The sequence below is a fragment of the Spea bombifrons genome, chromosome 3, assembly GCF_027358695.1.
Source record: "Spea bombifrons isolate aSpeBom1 chromosome 3, aSpeBom1.2.pri, whole genome shotgun sequence".
Taxonomy (NCBI): domain Eukaryota; kingdom Metazoa; phylum Chordata; class Amphibia; order Anura; family Pelobatidae; genus Spea; species Spea bombifrons.
Window position 1 is genome coordinate 96,270,691 of NC_071089.1, and position 22,795 is coordinate 96,293,485.

Sequence of the window (22,795 nt, forward strand, 5' to 3'; positions counted from 1 at the left end):
ACCAGCATGTTTACCCTTAATGCACAAATCACACTTGTGGCACTCAAACTGTTCGATCACCACACATTATTTAAAGAAGCCAACTAAGAAAGCATTAAGTAGAATGTCTTCCCATTACACTAGCAGCATGCTGCGGACCATGGTGCCCATGCATGCAGACATTTACTTAACACTGAGTTTGAAAGAGTTTTACATCTAATTGCATTGCTCCTGTTCCTTGTAAATAGCCAACTCTGGTAAGACTGACAACTCAACATTAAATGAATCAACCCCTATGGGTTATAATTCACATTGGAGATAGTAGAAGATATGCTGCAATCGTTATGGACCTGCTTGAACTAAATAGACAGCTGTGCTCCTACAGGCCCATTACAGACCATTACAGTCTCCTACCATTAAAAAAAAGTCTACCGTAAAAAAAAATAGAGGGGACTGGAAGAGGAGCCCTCATTAGGGTGAAGGAAGTCTCAGCCAATTAACTCTCTAAAGTGGCTGAGATTTCAGAAGCCTCTCCTAATTGGCGAGTCCCTCCACACAGAGCTCAGTGTAAGCTGCAGGTGGCAACTATTGTGTGTGTGTGTGTGTGTGATATGTCTGTGTCTGTGTGATTCTGTTTGTCTGTTTCTGTGACTGTGTGTGTTATGTCTGGTAATGGAGGGGGTTAATTGTCTGAGATTGCTCATGTCTGGTAATGGAGGGGGTTAATTTTCTGAGATTGCTCATGTCTAGTAATGGAGGGGTAACTGAGACTGCTCATGTCTAGTAATGGAGGGGGTTATTGGGCTTGTCTGCTCCATCTTTGCCACCAAAACAAATGAGCAGAAGAGAAAATCCTGGTGCTCTGGAGGGAGGGTCATTTGGGGAGGGGGCCCAGACCATTTAATCTGTAAAACTTCAGATGGCGGCCCTGGCCTCTTCCTACATTAATATTTGTTTTTTAAAAAGCCTTTTACATCAAAGTATTTCATTTACATTCGGATGACTTGACTATCTTATAGTCCTGAGCTAGGTTATATCTACTTGTATTAGCACAGTCACTCATCTGTGCTGGAGCTATGATAATGAATAACCTCAATTTCAAAGGACCTTCTAGTTATTAATGCAGGAACTGTACCTGTTGTAAAAGGAGAAGCTAATTGAACTTAATGTTATTGTACTTGAGAAAACCTTCAGAAATTACCTTCTATCTTATATCAGATCAGAAAATATATAGCAGAACAAGATCAGGATCAAATGTTTCCTCCTTTGGAAGCAGACAGTATTTTGCACAAATAAAACAACGTATACTTTTCTTTATAAAACTTACATTATGGAAAGACTGATGTCAAGAAAAGATCTAAAAAGGTACTGGCAGATTTGAGACAGATCAGGAAAGACTAAGGGATCATAATATGTATAACTAGGAGGAAAGAAGAGTGAGGGGTGCAATAGAAATATTTAAGTACTTAAATGGACTAAAAGCACAGGAGGGAAGCTTATTTGAAAGGAGGAACAATGTTAGAACAAGGGGTCATAACCTAAAAATAGGGGGGTCAGAGGTTTGGATGTAATGGAAGAAAGTTCTACTTTACCAAGAGAATAAATGGTGAAGGATAATACTGTGAGGGGATTTAAACAGACATGCGATAGACATAAGCTATCCTAACTATGGGACAAAACCAAGGCCTGAGAGGTTTAAATCCCTTCCATCAGGCAGACTAGATGGGTCTAACGGCTCTTATCAGCCATTAAATTCTATGTTTTATGAATTACTTGTCCATCAGCCACATCTTGAGAGCTTGTCTACATGGCCATTATGACACCATGAGCATCGCCACTGCATTCTCCTTTAAAATGGGCATTAATGAACTGTGTCCCATCCGTGCCAGCGACACCGAAACTGGGTTTGAGAGGTTGGAGAATGTTTTTTGCAGAAACATGCAGAGCATAGGGTGACAAGGAGATTTCAATATATAATCATTATTTCAACAAAAATCTGGGGGTCGTTCTCCAAATGTAAAAACAGACTTCTAATATAAAAAAGTACATTTAAGAAAAACGGACCAATGATACCTGTTTAAAAAAAAATCCATTCAAAGGAATGGTATTACCTGGATCAGTGGCTGACATTAACGAGCCGAAAAATAAGCAGTCTGTGAAGTGAAAGTCGCCATGCTGAATTTGCCCCAGCTGTATCATGGCCTTAACAAAGCCGTACATCACCAGCCTGTCAAACAGAGAAACAGACATTCACATATCAAAGAATCACATAAACATTTTATAGGGAGAGGAGGGCCTTTAATATATAAATGGAGAACACTTGTGCATTAAGGTGCAGTTACCTTCCTGCAGACGTAGCCCTTGATAATGCATAGTGATATAAGGGGGTTGAAATATTCCACTCCCCTGCATTCCCTCTCTTTAGCGAATAAACCACTTTTAGACCTCATTCCGTACATCAAGTGGATTACAGTTCCAGTATTTACAAAAAGCTACGCGGTATTTTCACATTTAAACCAATTACAAGAAACGCCAAAGCAACTAACAGACATTCACAGCATACTGACTCGAAAAGCAGGCTTGAAATGTTTTACTTTCGCTGTAAGATTTGACAGATTTCCCCCTATTTTATAAATCCCGAGCACCTCTGCTGTTTGAACAGTCTGTATACCAAACACATTAATCTTCATCTTCGCAAACAGAAAGTGATTATTAAAAGGTTATCTGTCTGTAAAATGGGAAAAGTTCTAGGATGGGTGTCTGAGTTTCTGGAAGGTAGTCGGCTCCTAAAGTTTCAGATATTAAAATAAATAAAATATAGCATCTGACGATTATATATATATATATATATATATATATATATATATATATTCATATTCATCTGCATCTTTAATTGTGCCTTTCAAACGTTTACACTAGGTAACCCCCACAATTCTAGGGCAGTCTTGGGGACTTTTAGCCCAGGAGGACAGCCAAGTGGCCCTAAGGATACAGAGAGCACAAACAACCCTGGTGGCCATGAGTAGAATAGCAAGTAAAAGGGGAAAACAGATTCTGTTGTGGCCCCAAATCTTTAAATCGGAGCAGCCCAGGAGGGACAGTTGTCGCCTTTCTCAGTGCTCCATTAACTGAGCTTCAAAAGGTAGTTCACTTCTTGCTAGCATATTTTAATGTCTGCTTGTTTATATGGGGAGATAGGGGCTAGACCTTAACCTTTGTGAATTAGGACTTCAATGAGGGAATGCATACATCAGATACTGGGCTGAATATAGTATATACAATATATACAGAATCTCAACACCACATATACTGTTTTCTATTTGAACTTCCCCAAATCCTTGTAGTTGTATGTAAAGTGCTCAAAAATCTGGGAAAAAGAAGAGGGAGATATGTACCGCTATTGTGGTTTATTCACTTAACAGTGATTTGGAGAACGCATTATGATAAATTATACTGCACTTACTATGCATTATGACAGGTTAGCCTGTAACCTTCTGTAGGAGTCACTTACTGCAGTGAACCCTGCATAATGCATATTTAATACAGTGAGATGACATTTTTCATCTGCACAACTCACCTCCAATCCACTGTTAAGTTAGTAAACCCCAATGTATTTCCTGATACTTAGGCTGACCTTGCAATAATATTTTAATTTATTTAAATAGCTGTTACCTCCATGTTTTTATCTAGCGATTCCCTGTAAGAACTGAATACATAGCTACAGGCACCTGGGTATGTGAAGTTCAAAACCATGCTGCAAGGGAGAAGTACTTTAGGTTAATAATCCAGCCAAAAGATTCATGCTACTGAATTTCCTGTGCAACAAACCATTAAGAGAGGAGTATTCTTGTTGAGGAGCTAAATCCACTGATTAACTTGGGGCTCCTTTCTGTAAACGCACATCAGGAAAATTGCTGACGGCCCAGTTCCTGCATTAGATCTTCCAAAAGCTCATTAAATATTGTACTCGTTCTGCATACTCTTAAGGTCTTTATTTATATGGTATTAATTAAGTGGAAACGGAAATATAATTCAAGAAATTGGTACGCTTAGAAAAAAAAATGCCGTTTCGGGGCATGCATCCATTTATTTTATCATAATCCTATTATTACCTCTATCCTTTCAAATATTCTTTTATTACTAAGTTGAGATTCTTTCAGCAACAGTTAACATTAGGAGACAAATTACAGCGCCTAGAACTGAATAAAGCATCTTTACAAATGTACCCCTGCTTTTGTTTGCAAGAAAAAAAAGTGTTTTAATATGCTTTATTCAGATTTATCTTGAGTCACTGCCATGCTGATGATACATATATTCCACATGAGCCTTAAGGCCTGAAATAATTAAACTTCTGCATAATATTGCCTCAAATCTTCAAAGTGAACGGAACTAACATTCAAGGCATAGATACGTTTGAGAAAAAAAAAGATAAATGTTTCCCAAAACAAAGAATTTTGAAAAACGATGATTATTATTCTGGACAGGTCAGTAAACAAGAATGCTTCTCTGCTTCAATCCACATCATAGGGACACTGAACGCAACTGTAATGAGTGTGCGATAGCCTATATTTGTATTACATTTATTTATACAGGTTCTGTAGCTCTGTTATACAGGGGAGAGTGAAAATTAACAATAAAAATATACAAATATGACAATAAGATAAACATACATTGAAACATACTGATACAGAAGTAGAAGAGGGCCCTACACTTGTGAGCTTACAACCCATTTACATTTACTGATGTTTTATTACTCATGTAACACTTCATGGGTGCTGTGGCATTGTCCAATATGACTATGATAGATATGTATAGGGCACCACTGAGTGGTTCTCTGGGCATCAGTCTTTGTGACTGAATAATGACATTTCTGGTGTAAGGCTGTTCTTTAGAAGAGCATATACAGCTATATTGTTTGCTCATTCAATCAAGGTGGCCCGGACTGTCCATACGGCACTCCAGAAAAATGCCCGGTGTGCCGGTGGCCAATTGGGTCTTATATTTTTTTACAGCAGCAGATTGGTTCCTGCAGTGTGCGCCCTCTGGCTGGATAGGCACAGCCACACAATAGTGACAATGCCCAAGAAGCTACAAGCCTAGACATCTTCAAAATTTAATGGTATGTCCATTTCAGGGTGCTAAAACAGTAAAACACAAAATGGAGCCAACCTGGATCACATCACTGGGTTGTAGCTCTATGGAAGTATCCCCGTTACAAACGCATTGAAGAACTACAAATACTGATAGATGTATGCATTTAAAAGGCCCATAAAAATTCACTACTTGAGGAATATATGCCACATATCTCATCTATAAAAAGAATCGTTCTGCATGGGTTTAAATAATCCATTTGATTTAGATGCTATTTGGGTGGTACAGGGAACAATTTTACAAGATAAAATGCAAATATCTGAGTGTTTGTCAAATTAAAAAAACTACAAAAAGCCTATGAATGAGTGATAAAAGTCCCAAATGACTAGAGCTTGATACATATGAACAAAACAATAATAATAAAATGTTCCAAAGGAAATGGTTTTATAAGGCCGTATATCAGAGTGACACAAAGACGTAGTGGTTAAACAATGTGCTACCATTTACATTTGTAGACAAGCCAAAGGAAACAGCACGTTTAATTATGTGAATTGTAACTTTTCAACGTGACAGCTATTAGCTGGCATCCCCAATTCAATTCCCAAAAATCTCATTTTACTGCAAGAATTAACGTTAAGCTGATTTACATGTGAGTGAGAATAATGCAGGAACTGCAATGACAGAAAGATATCTAATCCGAGAAACCATAAGCTAAAGAGCACATAAAGCAAGGTTTTATGTGTTCATTTGAAGACATAAGACTCACAATGCAATCCACTTTAATGTAGCTAATAACTTGACTACAACTTTCATCATTCCCAACCAACGTACCCTACTTTAATTAGAAAAAGGTAGTTTCACTGCATAGTAAAGCTCATCTCATGTAGAAAAAGGTAACACGTGCCCGCTTTCTTATGAAGATAGCTGATGAGCACTTTCCAATCATTTTGTATGAAACACTCACTCTCTGTATTACCTGCAAAAAGAAATCGCCAATAAATTGGTTAATTTAAAAAACAAATGGAACATCAGGTCCATTTTCTACCTGGGAGTTGGAGTAACAATGTACATTATCATACAGCTGAGCTGTGGGAAGTTTTTAATGATCCGCTGTGATACCAAACAAGCTTCACCACATAGAATGACGATGGTCCATGTATTTACTCCCCCCGATTCAGCCTCTCTCAGAAGCAAAGCGTTCCATATCGCAAGGGCAGGTAATCGACTTCCCTATATTACTGCAATTTGTGTCACTGCTGGTGGTCTGTATAACAGAATTGAGACCTTGAAGAATCCCCTTGCACCGTAGACCTAAATGTGCCATCTGCCTGCTCTGTTTATTTTTATCAGCTGTTACCTTTTTGTATACGAACAAATATATACCATCGGCAAAGGAATAAACGGCGCCTGAATTTTAACAGCGTCGAATGCCCATGAACGATAGAGAAAAAGGAATGTTTCAAAATATTAGTTATTAGGTAATTTAAATGATTTTATTAAGATTAAATGAAACTTGGCTCAGAAATGGTACCAGGGATTGATTCCATAGCAAAACAGGTCAACCGGGTTAGAACATTAAATTAACAAAAATAGCACCCTTCTCTTGAAAGATAATTATTTAGTAATAAAATTATTTAATTCATGAATTCTAACATTAACGCACTTCCACCTACATCTGCCTTGTTTCTCATTCTATGATTAGTTTCCTAAATTAATTGCGTGTGCTGGGGGGGAGGGGTTCTTTGTAGCGACGTAGTCCCACTTCACCAGATGGTGTAAAGTCCCACGCCATCATGATGTTTTTATGCAACCTAATAATCAGGGATGCATTAGAGATGAAGGGGTTAAAGTACCAGCTTGTTACATCAAATTGTATCAAAAGCCAAAGAAGCAAACACACAAACATCTATAGTATCTATACAGTCTTCCCAGGGGTATGTTATGTGTAATAAAGTGACATTTTTACATTTAATAACCATAGTCATTGATGGTAAGAGGGAAATTCTACTGACAAAGATAGCGGGCTCAATGCTATGAAACAGAAGGTTTCAAATATGACTAATGACCACAATCTGATAATTACTCAGGCAAATGAGCCAGAAATAGTATGAAATGTATGGTGTCCAAAACATGGCGGCAGTGAATATGTTATCCTGTCTACAATCTGCTTCAAGGAGCCTCGACATTAACTCAAGGATTAACACGAGCAATAATTGTTCCAAAGCCTGCAAAGGACACGAAAGGCATCCTACAGGGTTTGTAACATAACAGTTTTTTAATGAAGTGATATGTTTTTAAGTACCCTTTAGAACCTAAAGTGAGTTACGTATTTTGTCTATAAATTAAATAAAAGGAAAAATAATTACACTTCTAAAAATGCTATAATCTACTCCTCCAGAACAATTGGTAGAGGTCAATACAGTGGGCATAGTAACCACACATGAAATAGGTATAATGCTATGGCCATGGGTAAAATAAGGTTTGAGTTCTTACAGCAGGTTGTTCAAAATCACACTTACAGCACTATCCTTGCAAAATACTAAGCAAGGGATCTGGCTCGACCCTGGTCTGAGAGCATTCAGACCTACAAGCAGCAGTGCCACTAGCGCCTCGGAATCACAAACACCTAAAGCAGTCGAAACAATATATCTACTCGGAACACAACAATCCCCCACACCCCCCGGGCTATCCTGGTATGTTCTTATGCCACATGAGGAAAAGAAGGTGTTGTCTTCAACATTTTAATGTAGAACAGCTGGGGTTCTCCACCAGTTGGATAAATGGAAATAACCTTGGCAGACTGGGATTGTGTGCTTTCAAAAAATACATCATATAGGTTTCCTAGGTTCTGTATGGAAATATTGCACCATGTTATAAAAGTCTGTAATGTCTGCTAGATGACAATGTTGTGTGCTGTGTCCCTGCAGAACCTATGTGGACTACAGACAGCAAATTGAGTTCTATCTCACATGCATCTAGCTCTTTGTTTAAAGGCACTCTGTCAACATAATAACCATATGGGCATGTTTCGATGGTATAAGACTCAGATGGACTCCAATGAACTGGTATTGTTGAGAAAGTATTGATGTATGACTCGACCTATACACTCAGCTGAGAATGAAACACTTGATCCTGGTGCTCGCAAGGGGTAGCTTTAGCAGTGTAAATGGCTTCCCATTCCCATCTAGGTTTTCTAGAGCAACATATTTAAAAGAGCGATAAATGGCACTTTATATAATACACTACGACATGACCAGGGCTGGCCAAAAGTGTGCAGAATGGAAACAATACAAAATAACACCAGCAGCAAATGTGTACGACCATTGCTACCAAGCTCTTGGATTCGTAAATAAACATTTTTTTATTTAAATGTTCAATACAAAAGAAACATTCAATTTTAACATGTCACATTGTATGCGTCCAAAAACCTCATACCGTGATAATTTTAGTTTACACAACCCCCTTTATCCCGCAGCATAGATAAATCTGTTTTAACAACGCTAAAAGGCCTGATCACATATTTCAATAAAAGGTTGGAAATAAGTATTTGGCTTTTTTAGTAGGTGCTGAATTTTACTAACCACGTCACTTAAGAATTTGGAATTCAAATGCACCCGGAGTATTTAACCTGCCGTTCCACCCACATTACTTCCTCTGTGAGGTGCATGAGCCTCTGTTTTCTTAATCTGTAAAGCAGAACAATACTCCTACTGTTTGATGGCTGATGTGGTTTCCAAGAGATTAGTACGTGCGTGGTACAAGAAAAAGTAAAGGCAGGGGGCATCAGAGCAGAAAATGAATTTTAATTAAATGAAACACCTACAGCTGTGAGTCAAACCTAAAGCACTGTTTGTTTTCTCGTTGCTTTGACTGTGGAAAATGGAAAAGTTACGAATTTTGAATATTTTAGAACTTGCAGCTACCTTCAGGTGGTTACAGGATACAATCCATCAATCACTGCGTTACGGACTCTAAAGTAGCTACAAGTCAGAGCAAAAAGTAGCGTTCATGCATGCGCACTAGCACAATACAATCTAACATATTTAAAGTTAAAATTATTATTGTGTATAACACAACTGAGCGAGCCTCCATGATTACAAAGTGAATGATATACATTAAAAAAATACCTTGGAGTGCAGTAAAGTACGACTTTTATAGCAATGAGCTACAACATCTCCCATCTCTTTGCAAGAGACCTAAAGATATGTACAAAAAGTAGTAACATGTCATACATTAGTTTGACAAAACTGCTTAGCCTATAGCGAACATGACCATGCACCATACTGCACAAACCGAGACTTGGAAACTGTTTAGGCGTCTTCTGATCTGTTGCTGAGTATTAAAGAGGTAGCTGTGACATCTTGGTAGCAGGCCCACAATGTCCCTGCTTGTACTATCAAGGAACCTTCAATATGTTAAGGAAAATGTGTATTTTTCACACAAAAAATCTAACAAACTAGAAGTTCTACTAAGTATTGAAAGCAGAAAACCTTGAAATAGAGCAACTCAACTTTTAATACCATCAAGAGTGATTTATAAGGGTTCAGGTCCTTGTTCCTGTCAGCTGGAGGTTATCAATCATGGGATAAAAATGACAATACCCCTCAAGGCAGATAAAGGAGCTAATAATGATGAGATGTGCAGTGTCTGGGCACCGAAAAGTACCGCTTCACTTGTTTGAGAGCCTATGTATTTTTATCACCAGATAATTCCATAGTGTATGTGCTCCTTGTGAATACTTGAAAATATGTTGGTGTTTCACAAATGTATTGATCAAAATAATAAAGCAATGTGAACTGTTTACCTGAGATGGGATATGGGGTATTTAAAGTTTGGAAAATGGTCCTATTGCCATAGCAACAAAAGAAAATCTGACCCTTAGCTAGCTTGAAATGTGGGTATCTGCGTCATAAATATATATTCACATTAAAATAATAATCTGGAAAGTGATAGAATGGAATAGGCTATCACATACATAAGATGTGTTAGGCTATGATCTGAGCAAGTACTTGGGCATAGTGGTGGTTGAACATTGTGCATGATATATGATATTATGTCTTGCCTTTTAGCTTTGCCATAGTCTACTCATCAAGTTCCTAACACAGAGATAATGTGTGACAAATGTTCATAATTGCCATCTGATCTGGAAAACCGATAGGAAACTCTTTCAGTTAAAAATATGCAGAGGAGACGGAGAATGTATGTCGGATAATCGGCTTTGTTGCACTTCCATTCCAAGGGACATCGTTAACCTTTGCCAGTACACAAGGGACAGCATCAGAACCAGAGCAAGAAAATAAACAGCCATTATCATTACAGTGAATCATCTAAAAATGTACGGAGTTAAAATATATTTGGATTATCTCTGGTATTTTGATCCCTTTAACCATAGAGGTTTATTCACTACACCATAGGTTTGTGGATGCGTTGAGGGTGAGTTGACATTTCAAGTCTCCAACTTCACTGTACATTATGAACGCATTCTCTATGAATCTTCAGTTTAATAAATAAGAGTGTGTAGAATACCCACCGAATCATGTACTTGCTAAACAAGTGAACATCTGAAAAAATACCCATGAAAAGAACAGCAAATAATAGTCAAATATCTGTAGAGCCACCATTTGCCACAACTGGGCTTAGAATGAGGTGCAAAGTTTATGGCAATGTTGCATCCTAAAATGACTTATATTGCCCTCTTTATAGTATGCATTTAATTAGAATGGTACTATTTCTACCACTATGGATCCCTAATAACAAAATGTGGTTAAACTTATAATGAATTGTGTGACCTCAACAAAAGTGCAATTCTGATGCAAAGTGATAAGAATAGATCCATAAGCAGAAACAATCCATTTGTTACTATGATAACTGCACCAATTATGCACAAAAACACTTAACCTGAGGCATATTTAAGGTATGGCTCCTATGAATTTGTAGTAACTTTAGGGGGAAAAAACATTCAAGGCCCTGAAATCATTTAGTGGAAAAGATAAGGTATTAGGTTATTTACTCTATAATATTTATTTCAATAATTAGTCGCACTAAATTGTGGCTTCAGGCTTCCCATGTTGAATGTCCAAGTATTATGCATGTATATGTATGTGTAATATATATATATATATATATATATATATATGTTTTTTCAGTAATATGATTTAATGGTGGAAATTATTAATCCCCCCCTGGTTTTGACTGTGGTTTCTTATGTGCCCCCCCCATTATATTGTTTCTAGAGTCGCCACTGTTTATAATAGATGCACAAACATGACTATAATACACATGCAGTTGTGGACATGTACATATGCATAATACAAATAATATACACATATATAAAATGTAATACAAGAGTCACAACTTTTTTTTTGTGTGAAAGTGATCTAAAAGATGGGTTTTAGATATTTGGGCAGGGGCGCAATTTCAGTGCTTCAGTAGATACGCCTCTGCACTTAACCCATAATGTATTAAACATTAATTTTAAAAACTAGCTTGATTCGAAAAACATAACTGGTTTAGGCTAGGTTTCCACTTGTTTTTTTTTTTGCTAAAAATGCCCAAAAAAAACGCCAATACAGCCACACGGCCTTTTTTTAGTGAAAAAACGCTGCGGCCAGATGTTAGCTGTTCTTCAATAGGAAATCGCACAATGCCATATCCACTTGGCGTTTTTCTGTTTGGCACTTTTTCAGTCCTCTTTGGCGTTTTTCTGCTTTTTTGGGCTCTGTGGCAGTTTTTCAAAATCGCAGCATGTTGACACTCTGGCGTTTTTTGCAAGGAAACCTTGGTGTTTTTCTCCAATAGAAGTCTATGGGAGAGAAAAAACGCCATGAAAAAGCCATGTGGGTTTATTGCCTTGGCATTTTTTATGGTGTTTTTTCCACAGTTACAATGCAGAGGATGGACCCAGTATCTGTGTGTCCTACGAGAAATAGGCTGAAAACAAACAGTTTCACACAAAACAAAGTTCATATTGAATTTTACACCATTTGGAACAAACATGCCATTACAAACAAACATACGCAACTGGATCCTGCGTGCCGAAAGCAACAGCAAACAATTTGCACCATCATTTGGGGCCAATCTTCCTAGAGGAGCAGACATTCGGAATAAAGCATGCCTTACAAACCACAGAAAAGAGACAAAAGGGTCCGCCGGGGCGTGTTTAAGTAGAACTCTACCAAGAAAATGACATCAGGAGTTTACAGTAAATCCTTGCAAGCGCATATTGTGAATAAAATATATAAGCAAAGAAATGTAAAGCGAGTCTTCTTAATCATTTTCACATCACAGCTGAATCCATTTTTTTTCTTGTATTAATGCAAGCAGGCGATCGACTATACCGTATAAACAGCGGCTATAGATATGCAGCATACAATTCAGAATATCACAATCTAAATATAAACTGCTGAAAAGGGTTTTATGCGGGGTTTTTTTCTAGCAGTTAATAAAAGAAACTACAAAACATTAAGATATCTAAGGTAATGTCTTGATTTTATACAGCACTGTGTAACATTAATAAAATGGAGACAATCCTTTGACCTGGTTTTGCAGAGAGACTGCTATCTGCCTGTCATGTTAACCTGTTGTCCTGTTGGTGTGTACACTTCAGTTACCCCTATAATTAAATTACTGCAAGCAGCTCTCATCTTTTCTCTTACGGGAGCGATTCTTTGGCAGTCTTTATGTGCCACCTGGACATTCCATGGGACAGCAGCTATGCAGGTAGTATGAGAACTCATAGATATGTATTCCATCAACAGAACCTTGCATCAAGGTCATGAAGGTCTGGACAGATGGGCCACCTAATCTAAAAGTATTAAGCGTTTCTTATCTGTTCCTGGATATAAAAGCATATGAGACTTTGTTGTTTTCCGTCAGGGCGTTACTCTTAGTAGCTATGGAAGAGCTATTTGACTTAATTTCTATGGTGTTGTGATGGCGTGTAAAAGGGTTTCCTTGAAGAAAGGGTTAACTGCTTGCAAGAGTCTAAGTACAGTACCGCAATCTAGATGATTGGCATATGCTGCTGTAGCAGTTACTGGGGTTTAAAAGAAACACACCTTCACTTGAGAACAGGAGGTTTGTTTGTGGATCTCATGCAGGCAGTGACAACGCTAAGCAGCCTGGATTTATGTTGTTTGGATGGCTTTTATTTTGCCCTTGAGTGGTGGGATAACTAAGTGGCATTGAGGTTATATTATATGTGTAACCTGTATATTTTATGTCACTGTGGCACTGTGTTGATTACTTTGTATGCTGAGGAGTCAGGAACTCCATACAATAAAAAAATAAAAGATAGCAGAAAAGATATATTCGGCTGGTGTGCCATCCAACAAGGTCCACGCCGTTACAGGAGTCTTTATTGGCGAGGCTGTACAGTTTCTACAACAAAAAGCATTTATTCTCCAATTTGCTTTTTGATAGAATGAAAAGCAAAATAATGAGATTGGGCTTTCAATGTCTCCACTTTCTCTAGGATGCATTATAGCCATGATTACCAGCCTCCAGTAAAACCATCTTTCCGGTGCTTCTTGGGTGGCCCCAGCAGATATCTCATTATCGAGAGACCTATGATACTTTACCCTACCACAATTCGTTGTTTTATCTCCAAAAGTGTGTAGAAGGGGTCAGGTGGGTTGGATGAATGATGCGGGAGCTAATATAAATGGCATCAACCGTTTTATACTGCCCACCCCTCCATTTTAATAAATTAGCCATTATGCGTGTTATATTAGACCGCACCATTATCTTTTCTCACATACCCACAGAAGGCCTACTATCTGCAAATCAAAATTCCACTAACGCGATAAGCTCATACACAGCAGCTGATTAGAGCAATCTTATTTATATCTTTGTCAGTAAGCGGTTGGTTCGCAAATATATTTCTGCATATATTATTTATGCAATAATTACTGCGTGTATTTCTCATCTCTGACAGTAGATATATGTCTCATCTGCTCTTCCTATGCCCTACTCATTCATTTAAATCTCATGAACAATAGATATATTATGCACTACAGCTTTTCATCAAAAATAGCTTTTAATCTCTGCCACATGCTACCAAGCCAGCAGATACACTACGTCTTCTTTGTGGCAGGCATAAAACCAATATTATGTAAAATAATGTTATAACTTGCGACTATAAACAGGGCTTTTTATGGTTGGTATCCTCCGTTCTCCCTATGTAAATGCTTTGTTATGTCTCGTTCAATTATCCTTTAAAAAGAACACATCTTTTGCTTGGATGATTTCAATACTAATGCCTGGGGCTTAGCCATATACCGATTCTGCAAGGCACAATTTAAGGCGGAATTATTCTTAGCTTGGAGATTGATATATGATGTTTCAGCCTTTATACCACATTATTTAACATGGCTAACTTCCAAAGTTTTTATTCCACTTTTTGCAGGAAAATAGAACGCAGTTTGCCTTGCAAAAACTTGCATGTTCAACACAGTAAAAGTATGCGCAGGGCCAAACTGGGAATAAAAATCATCCACAATGGAATAGTGCCATTATTTGTGGGGTTTTATGTTTTGGCTCCACCATTTTACAGTAGCGCTCCGGGAGGCTTCATTAACGGAGCGGATAGCGGGGAGAAGCAGACGATGAAAGAAAACAAGAAGAAGAGGCAACAGAAGAAGCAGATCTGCGGAAAAAGAGCATAAACTGTCAGCAGAGACGGTAGGGAGACAGCATGAGAGTGTGACATCAAATTCCTCCAAATTTTGTCCAAATCGAATGAGCAGGAAATAGAATTAGTTGTCAGAAAACAAATGGACCATAAACAAAACTTAAAATTGTCCAAGTTGTTTTTGGTCCATGTGCACAAGCTTGGTGCGCTATATGCACACCGAACACTGTCATCAACTGAATTAGAGTGCAAGCTTTATTGTCAAAATGAATTGCATTAAAATACAAGCTTTATTACATTAGATACCAAGCTTTATCGATTAACTGAATGACATTGAAATCTGAGCTTTATTGGAGGGCAGCATTTGATTGTTGGATCCAGGCAGCACAATATCTTGGGCCAGCTTTGGCCAACCCTTCACCATTTGAACTGAATACAGACAAAGAGAGGAAGTTGGTATCAGGTGCGTAACTAGAAAACGCAGGGTCCCGGTGCGAAAACTGGCCCAGGGCTCCCCAACTTCACCAAGCATGTTGCTTGGTGTCCCATAGTGCCGCATTTACCCCAAACAGCTTCTGAGTGCCACCTTTGCCCCAAGCAGCATATCAGTGTCCCCAAACAGCCTGCCTGTGCCATCTTTGCTCCAGCTTGTCAATGCCCCCAACACCTTATGGAAGCCATCTATGCCCCCCAAACAGCTTGTCTGTGCCCCTTGCCCCCCACTTTGGCACACATTTGTACACATGCTAACACTTCTTCTGTTCAAGTACATTACCACTTCTACCTTTCTTGGTTCCTGACCCTCTCTATTAACGCACCTCATTTACCTTCTCTTTGAAATAGCATCCTGCATGGATGTGCTATGTAAGAGAATACTAAAAAAAATATATTCCCTTGTAATATCCTGTTTAGAATATTCCAACTTCATACTAAGTGTCCTCTCCCTTTCTTGACCTTTTGGTTGAATCCATTGTGAAAACCGCTGCCAGATTACTTATTTTATCCCATCACTCTTCATCTCCACAATACCAATTCATCCATGGGCTCCCCACTTATCACTTCTTAGCTCTCGCGTATCCAATAATTTTTCTATGGTGTACGCGTTCTCTGGAATTCCATGCACCTTTATGTCACAATTAGGATGCATTGAAATACCTGCAACTTGCATCTTGAAAAGAAAACATTTTCCCCCTCCCCTTGATAGATTAAAATGATTCTCCCTCTGTTTCATCTCTTTTCACTTTCCTAATAGATTGCATGCTGGCAAGGGTAGGGCCTTCTTCATCAGTATGACTTAATGTGTTAAGGTTATTGTCAATTTTAATGTTATTTTCAATTTTTACTGTAATAGCGCTACTGAAGCTGCCTGGTGCTGTATTAATAAATGTAATCATGCATGCTTATCACTCTAGCAGTAGGACTCTTAAGATTCAGATTATATAAATCTATGCTGTTTCGTACAATGTTAAATTGTCGAATTCCTGGTTTATCAGAGTTGACCCTAATGAGGACTGAATGCCAAGCAGAACTCATGAGAAAGCTCAATAATTTCCACAGGACTAGCCCATGGCAAGGAGACTGAAAGAAGGGCCAACTACTACAGTGAACAGTGCATAGTGAAAATATTTGTGTGCCAAAGCCATCTTTAGTGATTTACCCCCAAATAAGGATTCCATGAAGACACTGCTATTGATGACTCACACAATACCCTTGGATATAGTAACACACACACACATTTTTTCTGTAAAGACTAAATACTACATGGATGGAAATGAGTAACCAGATGCTTATATTAATCTTGGAATTAACATGGAATTATGAAGCTGCAACATTATCATACACAAATGTAATTTAAATAAACATAAATTTTGCAGACACATGCATCTGTCTGGGATCATGATATGTAATAGAGATTATTAAATAACCTATGGGTTCTAGAGGAGTTGAGAGAAAACATTTGAGATGAGAGGAAAGCCCAACAAAGGAAGGCTTCTCATGTTGGCCCTGAATATTGCTTAGTTAGATCAGCGACGCATCGTGAAGGTCACCTTCATTTTTATATATAGACTGTATATAATTTGAGAAATGCATCTAAGTATGTCAGTTCTGACTACCCTATGTACTATCCTATAAAAAAGGATGAAGAGGCAGAATTAAAAGAAGAGCCGCTGAGAAAAGATCAGGAAAGAGAAGAATGTCTGTTCTCAGCAGCCCCAGAACACATGACCCAAGTCCAAGCTTCTGCAGATCCTCTCTCTTAAGGAAGCCTGTCTTGATTGTATATGTTCATATTGTGGTATGGCACTTGTCAGGATATCTCAAGGCCCATAATTCAGTGAGGCTTTTGGAGATTCACAAAAGAGGTGCAATTCCAGCCACCAATCCATTTCTTAAAGCACATCTAGAAACTCCTTATACTATAAGCATGTGAGAAGTAGCAGAGATCTCACATAAAAAGCATTGGTAGTGCAGCTCGAGGTATAATATGTTACCATCTCTACGCTCATCGAAGTTCTTCAGACAATGGCATCTGTTTCTTTATCTGTGCTGCTCCACTCTTGACTGATGCTTAGAATCCATGCAAAGTGTTTTGCTCGAGCAAGGCGTAGGATGCCTTTTAATAAGTCTTTACCTTAAGTATCCCTCCTGTCTTGCAATCTACATCATACCCATTAGCATTTAAAATGTATATACACTTCCAAGTGAAAGGCCATTAGTGTCTTTTAACTATTTTTTGGGTATAAACTCAATTACCTAAAACCAAATGTCAAACAAAGCAAGTGGCATCTTTCAAAGGAGGCAAATGTTGACTCATGGTCAAACTCGCAGTGACCAACTAACCCTTAATATACTTCAGAAGACAATCAGATTTTAGAACTGCCACATGTGCAAGAAAAAATATGCAGACACTGGGTGTTTGTAAACGGTCATAAATATGATTTTATTAAATAAGGAAAAAACTAAGATTCCTACTTGTTTTCCTCTGATCAGGTCTGACCTGCACAAGACAATGGAATCATATGAATGGGAGACACTGTCAGACACAGATTATATCTTTCACCTTTTTAGATGAGACTTTTATATCACTATTAACCTCTGTCTCTCGGTGTCAGACAGTCTGGCCCTCTGTTATAAAGCGGGACCTTTATTAAGTGACACAGCTTGGCTCTTCCTAAGTTCAAATATAAGGTCTTTAGATCTGAATTTAAATCTCCAACGTCCAGTTTCAAAAATCTAAAGTCTCAATATGCCTGTGCATCAAAACGAATTAAGAATGTATTACCGGTAATTTCTGTAATCAAGACACAGCTGATTTATGGTAGGATGATTTTAATTAAGCCAAAGCTAATCATTAAGGCCATGTTGTATTTCTAGGACCAGTGCGAAAGGACAGTCTTCCTAAAAAACTGGCTGGCTCCTAAACTACCAATAGATTTGTCCAACTGTAATTTTATTAATACGATTAATCTCTACTGGAAAAATACTAAGGAAATTGACTTCAACATATTGGTAAAAAGCAAAATGCCCATTCAAATATGTTGGAACATTCTAATTAATTGCTATCGGCCATCACCAGTATCAGAAGTGATATCCCCAAACAGAAACCAGAAGAATTGACGTCATATCACAGCTTTTGGGAACACTTATTCATGCACCCCAACATCCTCTCTATTATTAGTTTGGATCAAAATGGAACATTCCCAGCAAAATGGCATACTAGGCAATTAGGTAGGCTATCAGTGCCTGAAATCTGTATATTTCATGGGGGATTAACCCCCTTTGTGTTTACGAAGGGGGGGGCAGTTCCCGGAAGGAGGGATAACTCAAAACACATTGATCACCCTAAACCAAAGTGACAAATAATTCAACTGACTGACTACTCTCAGCCAAACAAACGCAAACACAAAAACACTAACAAAACTAACGGTATTCTCAATCAAATGACATCCAGTCGAACATATTTTGCAATAACAGGCCACAATGGCCGTACCTAAACATTTAAGGACCTTTCCTGAAGAGTACAGTCTTGGTGTGCTACATGTCTCACATTAAGCACAAATACTGCACCATCTCCAGAGTACTACTACTACTATAAAGCTGGAATCTGAATCAACCAGCAGATTTAGTAACATTAGCTTGTCACAAACATTTAAAAACATTTTGAGAAAGCCCGTATCCAGTACTCCACCATGAATATTATTATGAGGCCTCATAGCTTCTTGCAGAAATAGCTGACCCAGGGAAAATTATTTTCTGGGATAACAGTGATGGATGCTATCAGTGACCTAGAGGTGACAGACTCTGCATTATCTCTGCCTGCAGGGTTACAAAGACCTAACCATGTAAATAAGCATGGTTCCAGATCTCACTGGAGAGGACAGGGTATATGACTTTATATTACACAACAGGCAAACCACTGCAGAAAAAAGAATACATTGAGCATGACTCTCTCTTAAGGAAGCCTGTCTTGATTGTATATGTTCATATTGTGGTATGGCACTTGTCAGGATATCTCAAGGCCCATAATTCAGTGAGGCTTTTGGAGATTCACAAAAGAGGTGCAATTCCAGCCACCAATCCATTTCTTAAAGCACATCTAGAAACTCCTTATACTATAAGCATGTGAGAAGTAGCAGAGATCTCACATAAAAAGCATTGGTAGTGCAGCTCGAGGTATAATATGTTACCATCTCTACGCTCATCGAAGTTCTTCAGACAATGGCATCTGTTTCTTTATCTGTGCTGCTCCACTCTTGACTGATGCTTAGAATCCATGCAAAGTGTTTTGCTCGAGCAAGGCGTAGGATGCCTTTTAATAAGTCTTTACCTTAAGTATCCCTCCTGTCTTGCAATCTACACCATACCCATTAGCATTTAAAATGTATATACACTTCCAAGTGAAAGGCCATTAGTGTCTTTTAACTATTTTTGGGTATAAACTCAATTACCTAAAACCAAATGTCAAACAAAGCAAGTGGCATCTTTCAAAGGAAGCAAATGTTGACTCATGGTCAAACTCACAGTGACCAACTAACCCTTAATATACTTCAGAAGACAATCAGATATGAGAACTGCCACATTTGCAAGAAAAAATATGCACACACTGGGTGTTTGTAAATGGTCATAAATATGATTTTATTAAATAAGGAAAAAACTAAGATTCCTACTTGTTTTCCTCTGATCAGGTCTGACCTGCACAAGACAATGGAATCATATGAATGGGAGACACTGTCAGACACAGATTATATCTTTCACCTTTTAAGATGAGACTTTTATGTCACTATTAACCTCTGTCTCTCGGTGTCAGACAGTCTGGCCCTCTGTTATAAAGCGGGACCTTTATTAAGTGACACAGCTTGGCTCTTCCTAAGTTCAAATATAAGGTCTTTAGATCTGAATTTAAATCTCCAACGTCCAGTTTCAAAAATCTAAAGTCTCAATATGCCTGTGCATCAAAATGAATAAAGAATGTATTACCGGTAATTTCTGTATTCAAGACACAGCTGATTTAAGGTAGGATGATTTTAATTAAGCCAAAGCTAATCATTAACGCCATGTTGTATTTCTAGGACCAGTGCGAAAGGACAGTCTTCCTAAAAAACTGGCTGGCTCTTAAACTACCAATAGATTTGTCCAACTGTAATTTTATCAATATGATTAATCTGGAAAAAAACTAAGGAAATTGACTTCAACATATTGGTAAAAAGCAAAATGCCCATTCAAATATGTTGGAACATTCTAATTAATTGCTATCGGCCATCACCAGTACCAGAAGTGATATCACCAAACAGAAAACAGCTTTTGGGAACACTTATTCATGCACCCCAACGTCCTCTCTATTATTAGTTTGGATCAAAATGGAACATTCCCAGCAAAATGGCATACTAGGCAATTAGGTAGGCTATCAGTGCCTGAAATCTGTATATTTCATGGGGGATTAACCCCCTTTGTGTTTACAAGGAAGGAGGGACAACTCAAAACACATTGACCACCCTATACCAAAGTGACAAATAATTCAACTGACTGACTACTCTCAGCCAAACAAAAGCAAACACAAAAACACTAACAACACTAACAGTATTCTCAATCAAATGACATCCAGTCGAACATACTTTGTTATAACAGGCCACAATGGCCGCACCTAAACATTTAAGGACCTTTCCTGAAGAGTACAGTCTTGGTGTGCTACATGTCTCACGTTAAGCACAAATACTGCACCATCTCCAGAGTACTACTACTACTATAAAGCTGGAATCTGAATCAACCAGCAGATTTAGTAACATTAGCTTGTCACAAACATTTAAAAACATTTTGAGAAAGCCCGTATCCAGTACTCCACCATGAATATTATTATGAGGCCTCATAGCTTCTTGCAGAAATAGCTGACCCAGGGAAAATTATTTTCTGGGATAACAGTGATGGATGCTATCAATGACCTAGAGGTGACAGACTCTGCATTATCTCTGCCTGCAGGGTTACAAAGACCTAACCATGTAAATAAGCATGGTTCCAGATCTCACTGGAGAGGACAGGGTATATGACTTTATATTACACAACAGGCAAACCACTGCAGAAAAAAAATACATTGAGCATGACTCTCGCGCCCCCTCCTGGTTAATCAGTTATATTGCACGGGTCAAGTATTTAGGAATTTTTCCATCTATCCATCCATCAATAAATAAATCTAAGGAAATATTTTTATCTGCTACAATACATGAGAGCTTGCATAGTACTGATTTATCACTGCAGTTTATTCTCAATTAAGTTATTATTAAAAACCTAGGTATTAATAGAATATTTACCATATTCTTACCAGATGTGGTATGGTGGAAATAAATCTAATTTAAGCAGGAGTGGGCTGTTCTGGGGGACATTTGGTGACAATGTAACGTCACCCTGCATTAAAAGTGAGGCTTTAAAAAGAGGCTCCAAACAAGGTAAGGGAGTGATGAAATGTGCCTAAATTAGCATGAGTGTGGAACTGTGTGAGTGATATCATGAGTATGTACCAGTTATTGTGAGTGTGTATGTGTAAGGGTGTAGTAGTATGAGTGTGTAAGTATAAGTGTGTATCAGTGTGACAGTGTGTGTGTAACTATGTGCATCAGTGCGTATGTTAATTACCAGGTCGGGCAATAAGCCAATTGGCTTTACCTGCTACCCCAGACCTGAAGATGCCAATACCCCCGCCCCACACACACACACACACATTCATCACTGTAAATGTGTTCCTTCAGTGGGTTCTGTGTTATATAGCTCTAGCCCTGTACATATATTCACACACACACACAAAACACCTATGCACATAAATGTATATGCTTCTTCAAACGAGAGAAGCAGAGAATGTTTTGGTCTGTAGCAGGACGGATTCTAATGCCTAATCACGTGTACTATTCACTATGCGTTATAGACATAGTGCTTATAACACAAAGCACAGTCCATGTCCGCCACCTTGTGGTTTTAAACTAAATATTACAAACGGCAAAGTCAATGGTCATAGGGTGTAGGGTTGACAATAATGAATATTAAAATGATTGTTTTTATACTACCACTCTGTATGAGTTAAACGAGTGCTCCCTCTAAGGCACCACTATAGTACAGTGTTGGTAACGGCTACAGTATTTGTCTTATTTTTCCGCTTCTCTGGTTTCTTTTCCCTTTCTCCTGGCACATACTTATACAGAATTCCTGGTCATTAGGCATTTGGCAGGAGGCAATCATGTTTATAAGGAAAAAGTAATGTATGAACTGAATGCATTGTTTGTTTTTTTATGTATTTTCTTATTTATTATTCGCCTATCCCCCCACCCTTTTAGGATGACCCGCATGATGGAAAACATCTAATTTAGCTCACATTCCGACTACATGGCAAGACTTTTCTCTTATGGTTAATACACTTGGGCAACCTGAGCCATGTGTTCATGCCAAGACATATGACATTAAAATTGAAACAGGAAACTTTACACTCAGAAGTCTTGGAAAAGCATGAGGCATGTTGTGTGCAGGAGGTCTACTGCAATCAACTGATTGGTTCAGTAGAATCAATCATATAAAACATATACCTAAAATGCCCCACGCAAGCTAAGATCTGTA

General features: G+C 38.2%; 1 protein-coding gene across 1 annotated transcript in view; it reads right to left on the bottom strand.

Annotated features, from left to right (window-relative positions):
• Positions 1-22,795, bottom strand: part of SLC9A9 (solute carrier family 9 member A9) — a 206,200-nt gene that overhangs the window by 170,312 nt on the left and 13,093 nt on the right. Inside the window, exon 5 of the mRNA XM_053459240.1 lies at positions 2,091-2,206. Coding sequence (XP_053315215.1) covers positions 2,091-2,206 — 116 coding nt within the window. The remainder of the gene's footprint in view (positions 1-2,090; positions 2,207-22,795) is intronic.